Raw genomic sequence first — 12,475 nt, forward strand, 5'->3', positions numbered from 1 at the left:
ACGCCTTTTCTGTGTGAATTGCTGTTTGTCAGTCCGGTTGCTCAATCACAGTCTGACTAAATTGTTTCTATACATATAATTTATCATAAATTGTTATTCATCTTCATGGTACAATTTTCTATACTAAGATTATTTGCAGGCTTAAAGGATTGATAACCTGTATTCAGCAGTCCAGCTTTTGGGTAACAATTGCTGGTTGAGTGAGCTTTAAAAGCCTCTCCAAGCATGAGGACAACACTAACCTATCTCTCTTCAAGAATAAATCAAAAGTTCCATTTATAGTCTCGTATTCAAAAGACATACTGTCCTTCAGATAACAGGAAAACATCTCTTGTGTTACATAGACTTACAAAATGATGAACATAATGACAATAAATAGAGTGCTTGTGCAGCTAGAGCTCTATCCTGGTACTTGAATATGGTTCTCTTGTGCCTGTATCTTCATGTCTCTCTCTATTCTCTACTCTTAAACCTTCACAAACATTCTCTATTGCCTCTGTGAACTCGGCCGTGATGGCCTGTTATTTGGTCTATTTTTCTTTCATGTGTAACTGTAGCATGGGCATACTGGCATCTGGGCAGCCTGTGGCTGTATGCTACATGGTCACTATCTGCCAGCTCCTCTTGTGCATCAGGTCAGTTTGCCTGTCAGCATAATTCCAGTGGAAAATCTGCCAGAGAGGAGTGTCCTCTGAGAGAATCTCCCTTGTAGAAATATTGGATAGTATCAGTTAAGTGTGAAAGCATAAAAAAGGATGTTGGAAATATGAATTACTTATTACTTTAATTGTAGAGCAATTCATTATTTATGTTATTTCCATCATTACAATATGTTTTTAGCAAAACAAAATACCAGGATGCATGTTTTAGAATTTCTTCCCACTAAGGAAGTAAAAGTGAAACAGTCTGTTTTTTTCCCAATTAAAAGATCTTCACATATCAAAACTCCCCCTTGTTCATTTTTATGGGTTCAAATGGTTAATGGTAAAATGTGCTCCTCAAATAGTTTACTCTTGTATATAGTTTTTTTTATAGTTTGATTTATATGTGACATTTTATACTTTAATTATATATGTTTGCACTATACTGCATATACTAAAGAACGGTAGTCTTTAATTAGAAAATAACACGTGACAGCAGCTGAATTAAAATATAGTATTTAATTTCTGTGCCATGAATTTGAGAGAGGATAATGTTGACAATAAATAGACTACTTGGCCAGTGTTGTTGTCAATGTCAAGTGTGACAGACAAAGACACCGAAATCGAAGACAGAATTAAAGTCAAGACAATGGAAATGACATAAAACAAATGACAGTGATGACCAGCGTTAATGAACAGACAACATGCATGGTGAGAAGGGAAAAAGTATCTTATTCAGATCATTTTTGTAGAAGTATGCCAAAAAGTACATTGATAGAGCTGTTGTAGAGTTGTGCAAATGCTATGATAGGTAGTATTTACACTGTAATGTTTGAAGTGGGAATTGTTGATCAAGAATTTGGAGGACTTTGAATGAATGACAGGCAGAGAAGAGGAGAAAACAAAACACTTCAAATCGGACTGAATTAAAATAAAGGATGTGACTCCTTTTGAAGATATTTTATTGTTAGTGGCTATTTTATTTTACCTGATGATTGTGACAGACACATTAGGAAAGCATTTATAATATTTCGTACAGTCCGCGTGTGTCAAGTTACAAAGGCATTGTTGGAAGGAGACAGATTGCTGCTCAATCGGCAGTCAAGATGGCATGCTGGGCAAGACGTGACATTGCCAAGAAACGAAATGCCCACTAGTAAACACAGACGCCGCCAAATCCTGGCTGCTCTATGTTTCGTTATCCGCATTTTGTTTGTTGTCAATGACGGTCATGTTGTTTTTCATCAGTTTGTTGACTCTGCTTAGTGCCAAGTCTGTATTTGTGGTTATGACGATGACCGGGGATGAATAAGGCATGATGTATTGTGGTACAAATCCAGTATGTGTGTAGCTAGTATGTGGAGTCAAGAGCAACCCTGCCTTCACGTGTTCACATGTTCACATGTTATGTTTAAAATATATATAAAAGTGAAAAAAATCACCATGAAAAATACATTTTTATAAATGATTACATTTTTATTTGATTGTGTATATTTTGTAGGTGTCAATAGTTTAAGACCAGCTGGCACAGAGTTTCAAAAATGCCCCCTTTTTATAGGAAGAAAAAATGGGACCCCATACCGTTGTATATTTCTCAAAATAAAACTGAAAATAATAAACCCCATGAACTCAATAATAGTAGAGAGACATTGGAGGTCGGATGTGTTGTCCCTGCAATCCTGACTGTAGCTACACTGTGTTTTTTATTCCTGGTCTTAAAACAAGCCACTCACTTACAGCACCATGGGGAATTAAAAGCCCTCATTCTTTTTCTCCAGTAACCAGTATCTATGTTTGTATAGTAGTTTAAAACAGCTCCTGACCGGGCAGTGTTTCTACAACACATCGTAACACTGTGTTCATTTATATTATTGTAATAGATGCCAATTATTATGGCGTAAGAGCACTTCAGACAGATGCAGTAACATTTACAATTTTATTTAGCTCCAGCCAGATTGGCTTGTTACTTTGCCCATTAGAATTATTTATCAGTTAACTGTAATCTACTTACTGTAATGTATCTTTTATAAGTGTCTCTCGCCCATGCTAAACACTAGTAATATTAGACCAACTGAAATGCAATAGCCTGTGTGAGGTAACGATCCTTATGAAACAGCGATGTGTCTTGTAATTGGACAAATTTGCAATCTGTCTTTCTGAACAGCAAACACTAATAAATCAACTGTTATCTGAAAGCTTATCGCAGATATCCAAATGCATAATGGACTGTATGTTTTTGTGTGTTGACATGAAGTAGTGTCTCTCTATTGTGTGCAGCTTTGAGTGAGTGAGTGAGTGAGATACAGTGCATAGAAACAAAAATACATCGACACGTATCTGCGGTCCATACGTACCTCTTTCCATTATAACATTTTTTGGGTATCATTATGAATTCTTGTAGTAAGGCACAGCATGTACATTATGTGTGTTAGATGCCTGTGTACAGTAGCGCAGGGCAATATGACAACATATATAGTGACACTATCAATTTGTATAGTTTTTCTACCGTACCAACGATGTCTTTAATATCAGTGGTTGTATCGGGTCATTATGGGCAATGTTGAAAAACAAGGAGCAGGACTGCTTTATGGCAGTATTGGATTTTTATATTAATTTTGCATCAATGTGATGATGTACTTAAAATTGTTAATTATTTAATTTGCTGGATTAACAAATTGTTTTTGTCCATTAACAGCTACTTAGTTCCAGAAAATGAACTATATTGTGACACGTCTCAATGTTATTTGTCAGAGAGGATTTTATCCATATTTCCAACTCCTTTGTGTTCAGCATGTGTGTGTCTGTGTGTGCCTACTGTATATTTGTGCTTTTGTGTGCGTCAGACGGAGAGAGTGCATGCATGCATTTTCCTCTTCTGTGTGTCGCTGGCAAAACGCCAGTGTCTCTTCAACCCTTTGTGTCGGGACAGGCTCAGGCTTACATGCTCCTTTTTTAGATAAGAGCGGTCAGGTTGGGTGACAGGATGCTCTAAGGCGTATTTGTCAGAGGGTAACCACTGGACAGCAGCTATGAAAACCTCTCCAGCTTTCAGTGAAGCATTTGCCAAGGCGAGGCTGATGGATTTGTGGCACTACAACTTGCTGTTCAATCAGATGGCAAATTGGATAACACGCTTTTTGACTTTATTACATTATCTGACTGAATAATTACCTCTGGTTGGACATTGAATGGAAGACTTTTTCTGACACTGTAATTTGTCCAGAGATTAAATTGCTTTAGCCAGTAGCAATGTCAATTTAAATGACTATGCTAAAGATATGCAGTTAATTATGTTTTTTCTACAGCCAGATACTTATAGGAGCACTCCAAATTGGTCCCCTCCTTGATGTTTCTAAATCAAAAATCTAAATAATTTAGTCCACAAATGTCTATCCCATGTTACCAGAGCCCGAGCTGCCATCAAATTGCTTATTTTGTCTGACCAACAACTCAGAAACCCAAAGGCAAATCCTTACATGTGTTATTTTGAGTACACTCCAACTTGAATTGTGAACAAAATATCTCTCTGAATGCATTTTTCATTAGTTGCTTACAGAGTTGGGGATGTTAAGGTCACTGGTTCAGGTACTGTAATCTTTTGGGAAGAAGTTGGTGAAGTAGATTAATGAGAAATCCTGGGCTCTCCCTGAAACGGCTGCTGTTGTTAAGAGGCACTAACATCTTCAAGATCTTGCAGCCAGCTGGTTTTATCTTAATTCTTCTAGTTATCCTACAAACTGTTGTTGATGTGCTCCATTTAGCCCGTAACTGTTTCAGTGATGATTCCCTGTCTAACATTTTACAGCCTAAGACTTTATTTGTATCAGGCAGCTTTAGATTATCTTTAACCACGCCAATGGCAACAAAGAATGTTGTCTTTCTCTGCCTACTTGGCTAAAGACGGATAACAGCTGAATCCTGAAACCCCTTGTGGACATCAATTAGTATCTACTTTGTTGCTCAAGGCCCTTTTAAAGGAACAGTTTGACATTTCGGGAAATACGCTTCTTTGCTTTCTTGCCGAGAGTTAGATAAGGAAATCCACCGAAGCTAGCGCCAGCATCCATTGTCCACGCTGGTTGCCTGGCAACCTCACGGTGATGGCAAGACTCCAGGAGGTAACTGTGCCTGGCCAAGAAACACCCAAACTCTCCGTAAAAAACACAACATATCGTTTGTTACGCTTTGGGTGTTAAGCAGATGAGACTAGCTGTTTCCAGTGTTAAACTGAGCTCAGCTAACTGACTGCTGGCTACATATTTACCATGAAGGTGTGTGAGTGTTAATCTCATCTTTTCTCCGCAAGAAAGGGAATCGGCTTATTTCCCAAAATGTCAAACTATTCCCTTGAAAGCCCACACGTGCATGCAAACAGGCACATAGACTGACACACATTCAGTATGCATGCATTCGTGGTATGTTGGGAGTTTTAATTGACTTTAGTTCAGCTCAGCAATATGCAGAAAAAAAACCCACCAGTTTATCCTACCAAAGATTTGTAAATGTCACCCATTAAATGTCGACAGTCTTGCGCATTGCTCCAGTGTGCATACAAACTGCCCAGGGGGTATTAAGTGAGAGGGAACCATGCTGACATCTCCACTTTGTCAAGTCCATTAAACTTTACAGTGCTGGCTCATTGGAGTCTTAATGAACCGGCTCATTTGTTGAAGAGGTGAATGCTCCCTGTTGGGTCCAGATTTACTATGTGCATGTTGTCATATTTAGAAATATTTAATTACACTTTTTTTTTTGCATGGAGTGTGTACAACAGTGATGTTTTTTCCCAAAACTATATTCTTATCTTTTACTAAAATGTGGGAAGAACAATCTGGCTACTTGATGTAAATATATACTTAGTCTTTTAGTATTTTTTACAGAGCTCTGCTTTACAGCAGATGAATGCTCTTTATGGATAAAACATATCATGGTCTCATTTTCAATTCAATAACTTCTTTTAATGAATGTATGTCTAGAACTTTGGAATAATCAGATTTTATCCAAACTGAATTAAACTCAGAGCAGTGATTAGTTTCACAGAAGTAGAAATTCTTCCACCAGGTGTGTATATCACAACCTCCCCTCTCAGACCCAAAACAACCTTCATTCGCATTCTTTGTGATTAATTGCTGAGTGTTCACCAATAATTCATCACAGCACTCACACTCGATTTAAGCTTTATCTGATAGAATTTCACATCTGCACATTACTCTTATTACCTGCTTGAGGGGAAGTAGGGCTTCATTTGAATCCAAATGAAAGTTTTTGCTGACTTGATATTTAACTTTCATTGGTTTCTCATTTCTCCTCTTTTATTTGAAAATCAAGCTTCAAGCAATGAGAGACCACACATTTTCATAGTATAGTCACCCTGGATTTAGGTTTCCCACTATTCTTCTCTCTTGAGAATTGTTGAAGTTTATTTTCTGTTGAGTCATAGTCAGTTGTACTTGTCCTGTAATTTCTGTTGGAAGAGATCCTGAAAGCACATCTGCTGGATGTCTGTTGCCAACAGGTCATTAAAACAAGAACCTTCACAGTGATCTTAGATAGTTGTCTTGCTTTACACATGGTAGTATAATAACAGCCGTAATAGCCCACATAGGGGCTTAGCTCTCTGATTTAGATAATCCCAGAATCACCAGTGGGGCTCAAAGCCCTTTAGAGGCCATCCTCACCTAACCCCGCTGTTATCTGTAATTGGGTACCAGTGAGGTACGGATGATTCACACAGCCAGCCGATTCACACAGCTGACCTTTGAGATGGCCTGGATCGCTGTCAGTGTCTTGTCTAACAGATGTCAGCTAATAGAGCAGCACCACCTCCACCCCCACCAGCCACAAAGAAGTAATAATTTACATCTTGCATCACATGTAACTTATGAGGACTACAAAATTGTACTTCTTGCTGATGTTTTTGGGTTGTCTGGTGCAACTATTTTTTAATTGACAGACTCACAAAGAGAGCATGGATGGGTAGTTGAATGGATTTTCAATAAAATATGAGGATGCTTGAAGGTTATTTAAAGTGACATTATAAAATATTGCATACAATATATGTGCCGCTGAAAGCCCTTTTTATAATGCAGCGTACAAAGGGCCCCAGTCCATCTTCTTGTGCCTGCTTTCAGTCATTCAGTGTACGTGAACACTGTGCTCTGAACACTGTTCTGTATAGCACAAAGTTCAGACTGTTTTGTCAGACTTTCTATGGAAAATAAACAGTCATGAACTAAGCCAGGCTTGTAAATGTAATGCCTTTAATTTGGAGAAAATAACTTTCAGTGTTTGGAAATGTGCAGAGAGGAGATAATAAATCCAGTGGACAGCGAGAGCGACGTCTGTCCCAAATACAGTGAATAGATGTGAAAATAAACCCAGCCAGCAGACCTCCCATGCACGTAGCCTCTTTCCCTGATGTTTGCTTTTGTCAAATATAAAAGGAGAGACAGGCACATTCACAGTGATTAATACATTCATCTGGTATATATTTAGAAAAGCACGAGTGTTTGAACATACAAATCAGATTCTGTTTTCTCAGTAGGGGCATTGTATACATCTGTTATTGGTTATTCTTATTGGTTGTTCATTGTTTTATAGATGTTATGAAACGGTTATTGAACTGTGCTGATGAGTAATCATTGTCTTATTATTCAGGATGGAACAGCAGGAAGCGTCATGTTTTTACCGTTAGCAAAAGGAAACCGTGATAGCACTGACGCTGCTGGTAGAATTGGAAGACAAAGGCTCTGTTCAGACCTGGCATTAACATGCGTCTTGGTTGATATGACCTCAAGCCTCAAGTGGACAGCTCTAAGGATGTCTGTTTACACCTGGCATTAGAATGCGTCTCCACATGCGTCTTGAGTGACCACTTGTGATCCAATCTCACTTTCCTGCTCTATATGCAAATAAACTTGTAGTAAGCTTATGATACACCAGACCTTTCTAGCTAATATTACAGGAATGTCAGTAATGATATCCTACATATTCATGAATTCGGATCAATTTTATTTATGACAAATATAAGGTCATTGTCTACCGAAGGTCCCCGGGGACCTCCGTGCCACCGACACCACCGCCTTTGCAAGACAACAGTAGGGTACAGAGCTTCAGAGCCGGGGATGAGAGCGGGCGGGCGGGTGTCAGCTCTGTGCAGAGCACCGGAACAAAAACACCGACACATCACAGACAGTATGATAATAATGCACTTTGTGTGCCTAGGCTGATATATATATATATATATATATATGTAGTCAAGTACAGATAAAATGTATTTTAATGAAATACAGTTGTATCGACAGGATAGAGTAGTTCACAGAAGCCATTTCCATGCTGCGAGGCTGTGGAAGGTACTCGTAACTATACATGTATGTGTAGACTAAATAGATTTACAGTGTAAAAAAAAAGATTCACTGATATATAAATCGTTTAATGCAGTTTACACATACCCTGGTTGTCTACTGGCAGTTGACTGATAGGAGTACATAAACTACATAAACAATTCCCATAAACTATCGTGAGCTGAAAATATACGACGGGGGCAGTTTCATACTTGAGCTTTTTTTACGCTGAGTATTAGTACTGAAATAAACTGTTTGTTCTTTGTGCAAAAAGGTCACCGGCTTATTCTCCTGGTGCTGTAATGTAAATCTGTTGGGCACAGAGAGAGAGAGAGAGAGAGAGAGAGAGAATTGCCAGTGGTCAGTGTGACAAGAAGGTCACCATTATGCTGGAAAGAAAGACAGAGACTGCAAGTGAAAGGGAAAATTGGTGAGAATGAGACAAGGCAGGGAAACGAGAGAGAGCATGGGGCAGAGTATGAAAGACGCTGAAGGAGCAGGAGAAAATGTTCTTTTTTTAAGATAGGATGGGAGAGAACCATTAAATTGTCCATTTTGCTTTAAATTGCAAAATAATGTTCTCAAGGATATTAGGGCTCCTGGGTCTTTATACATTCACCTGTCATCACTGGGCCACCTCCTATCATAATAGTTTCTCTAAGGGAGCTTCCTGTGTAGTGCTGCCGTCAGAGATGCATGAAATGTGAATGAAAGTGAAGCACTGTTTTGAAATGAAAAACAGAATAGACCGCACTTCTCACAGATCACAATTTGCACTCTGTGGGTATAGTGAAGAGCTTTGTTTGGAGTAAGCATTTATCCTTTGTGTCATATTTAACACAACAATTTGTTGTTTTGTATTCTCTGCTGTAAGGGTGGGATATTGACTGAAAAAAGGGGACAGTGGAAGCGATGAGTTTCACACATGCAGGGGGCGATACGCTTGCTGTTATCTTTATAATTGTCCTTGGACGTCACAGCTCTTTCTATTTATCTGTTCCTGGTAAACCACTGAATACAATACAGCATGACTTATTTGTAAGCGTCACGTACAGTATGTGCCATGGATACATCATAGATTTCTCCTTTTATCTGTTGAATGAAGAGTTAGGCATCACAATTGTGTATGCAAGACTGAAAGCACAGTATACTGCAATGCCTGTGGCCCCGTGAGGCTGTAATGCTATGCACACAGCGGAAAGCAAAATTGTTGAATGGATGAAAAATGGAGACGTCTTTGCTAATATTCTAGTTCCTCAAAACTAGTGGGGGGGAAAAATGTTGGCCTGGGGATGATGTTGAAGAAAAAACCCAAGTCAGCAAAATGAGTGATCTCCCCCTGTTCAATTTTGGTCTCAGGACATATTGGGCTGAGCTAACCTATCCAATACATGGTGCACAAATGAGCGAGTGAGCAAGGAAATATGTATAAGAGAGTATGTTTATGTAATGTAGTTGTGTATAATTCTGTGTTGTGTGTAAACATAATAACATTAACAGGTTAGCATGTTATGTGAGTGTTGAGCTCAAATACAGCTGAGATAGTACCAAATGTGGAGATATCATTGTCTTGTTAATAGACAGTTGTTTAGTTACGGCTATCAATAATTAGAGAACTACAAATGTACCTTTGTTTCTATGGAGTGCCTTTTCATTCAATATCATATAAGTGGCTGTCAAAATTAATGCAATACTAATGCATTAAGCAAATTCATTTTAACGCCGCTTATTTCTTTCGGAGGTCGTAGCGGGCTTAGTTTTAAAGCTAGAGTGAAGATATGGCATCATATGAAACTACAAAACCTAAGGAATCCATGTCCATGTCATACGTGCGCTAAATTTTGGCAAGGAAAAACTGTCATGGCCATTTTCAAAGAGGTCCCTTGACCTCTGACCTCAAGATATGTGAATGAAAATGGGTTCTATGGGTACCCACGAGTCTCCCCTTTACAGACATGCCCACTTTCTGATAATCACATGCAATTTGGGGCAAGTCATAGTCAAGTCAGCACACTGACACACTGACAGCTGTTGTTACCTGTTGGGCTTGCGTTTGCCATGTTATGATTTGAGCACATTTTTTATGCTAATTGCAGTACCTGTGAGGGTTTCTGAACAATATTTGTCATTGTTTTGTGCCGTTAATTGATTTCCAATGATAATTCTATACATACATTTGCATAAAGCAAGCATATTTGCCCACTCCCATGTTCAGAAGAGTATTAAATACTTGATAAATATCCTTTTAAAGTACATTTTGAACAAATAAAAAAATGTGCGATTAATTTGTGATTAATCATGGACAATCATGCGATTAATTGTTGATGAAATATTTTTATCGATTGACAGCCCTAGAATGAATAAATATGACTATGAAATAAATAGATGTGGCTATAAAATAAATCCTGAAATAAATAAATAAATGAGGCAATAAATATATAAATAAATGTAAACATGAATATTTAAATGAGTCAGTATAGTTCAATAAATAAATATTTTTATTTAAAAAAAAGTTACTATTATTTTCAGTTTCAAGGGACTTTTATTTCATAAGTCCACATTTATTTATTTCAGGGGACATATATATCTATATCTATATCTATATAGATATAGATATATATCGTGACAGCCCTACTCTAAATACTCTTTACTAAACTGAGTTTGGATGTATTAACAAAGATGTAGTACAGTGGGTCAAGAAATGTTAGCTACTCATTAGGAAAACTACTTCTTACAATAAATACCGGGTGGGTATGTTTTTTTTTTTGTCGTAATAACACTGAGAAACAGACAGGCCTCTTTGTGTACGATGAACCTGAATGGAAAGTCTATTTATATATATAGACAAGAGGTGCCGACATCATTAGGCAGTGAAGCTGATGCGGAGAATACATGACACTATTTTTACACAATAAACAACTGAGCAGGGGTAGCATAGAGGTCACACACATCTAATTCCCCTATCTTACCATTGTACTGTATTTCTCTATCTCTGAGGTGCCATGGAAACGGTTTCCTTTAAATAACTGATTCACAAGAAAATGAATTGAGCTGTGTTATATATGAATTCCACATTGCCCTTAAATACAGTGTGCAGTGCTGGATGTTGACATCACAGCAGGATCTCAGTGGCCTAGTGGCCTTAAGGAAAAGCTTTTGTCCTATTTCTGACTTAAGAGGTTTTACTTAAGCCTTGGTTCCATGTCATACAATCTCATTGCCTCCCCAGGACTTGTAAGCATTGTACTGTTTTCATATTGAAACATGAGAAAAAGGCTATTTCATGACTTGATCCTTGATCCTAAGGTGTGTAATTGTCTTTTAACTGTGGCAACGGGATAAAATGGCTTTTCTGGTACTGCCATTATTCAATAATGTACAATAGGTAACACACCAACAGATGGTAATGTTGAATGTATGCTTTTTCAAATAAATGCCGGATTATTTGTCACCCATTAATATATTTTACTTGAAGATGATTTTTGTCTGATATTTATCTAACACCAGCTTTGTCTCTGCTCTCTTCCCGTACAGATTCTGGCCAATATTATCATTTTCCTGTGTGGCAACATGGCGGGGGCGTACCACAAGCATCTGATGGAGTTGGCACTTAAACAGACTTATCAGGACACCTGCAACTGCATCAAGTCCCCAATTAAACTGGAGTTTGAGAAGAGACAACAGGTAAAGTGGTCAATAAGTCTTAATGACCAGCGAGCCGGTGAAAGTCAGGCAGACAGTGAGTGATTGAGTACATGTAGTCGTGATGATGGCCTTGATTACAGTAATGATGGAAGTGATGGGGAATGAAAATGTATACAAATGAGGAATGGATTATGTCAGATGAATGAGAGTGTGGCAGTAATGATGATGATGATGATGATGATGATGATGGCAATGTCTGTGTAAGGCAACAAATGAGAGAGTAGATAAATTAAAACATTATGGCACACCCAGGACTTGAAAATGTATATTTAATCCAGAGCAAAATAACTGATTTTGGTTTTTCATGGAACAATCCTCACTGCAACTTCATTCATCTTAACGTTAATGTTTTTTTAGATGTGTGTCTCATCCACCTGCACTGTGTCCTAGAGGTGTTAAACATTCCCTCTGCAGGCATTTACCATTTATCTTCTTGCTGTGCTTGCAGAATTTTACCTAAAATTTGTGAGTCATCCGATCCATTAGTCTCTGCATATAGCTGTCAGTGCTCGATTGCTGTGTGGTTTAGGAAGAGAAGGACTCCACAGAGGTTTCTTGTCAGGACACAGGAGTTGTGTTTTACCGAATGTGGTAATTGTTAATGACCTCAGTTAGTGTGATGATTATGTTGAGTCCCTGGAGGCTCCTGCATGTGTTCAATTCTCTGTAGTAAAAGCTCTTTAGCGTCCTGTGGCTGCTGGCTGAAGTCTTTGCAGTTGATTAACAAGATATAAGAACATCTGCAACTACATTTTCAATTGCAGTAAATGAGTCTATGAACATCCA

At 38.1% G+C, this 12,475-nt stretch overlaps 1 protein-coding gene across 5 annotated transcripts in view; it reads left to right on the top strand.

The window, feature by feature from the left end:
- Positions 1-12,475, top strand: part of adcy2a (adenylate cyclase 2a) — a 65,773-nt gene that overhangs the window by 29,584 nt on the left and 23,714 nt on the right. For all 5 annotated transcript variants that reach the window (XM_074654229.1, XM_074654226.1, XM_074654228.1 and 2 more), the window contains one exon: positions 11,519-11,668. In XM_074654229.1, coding sequence (XP_074510330.1) covers positions 11,519-11,668 — 150 coding nt within the window. The remainder of the gene's footprint in view (positions 1-11,518; positions 11,669-12,475) is intronic.

The sequence above is a fragment of the Sebastes fasciatus genome, chromosome 12, assembly GCF_043250625.1.
Source record: "Sebastes fasciatus isolate fSebFas1 chromosome 12, fSebFas1.pri, whole genome shotgun sequence".
Classification (NCBI taxonomy): Eukaryota; Metazoa; Chordata; class Actinopteri; order Perciformes; family Sebastidae; genus Sebastes; species Sebastes fasciatus.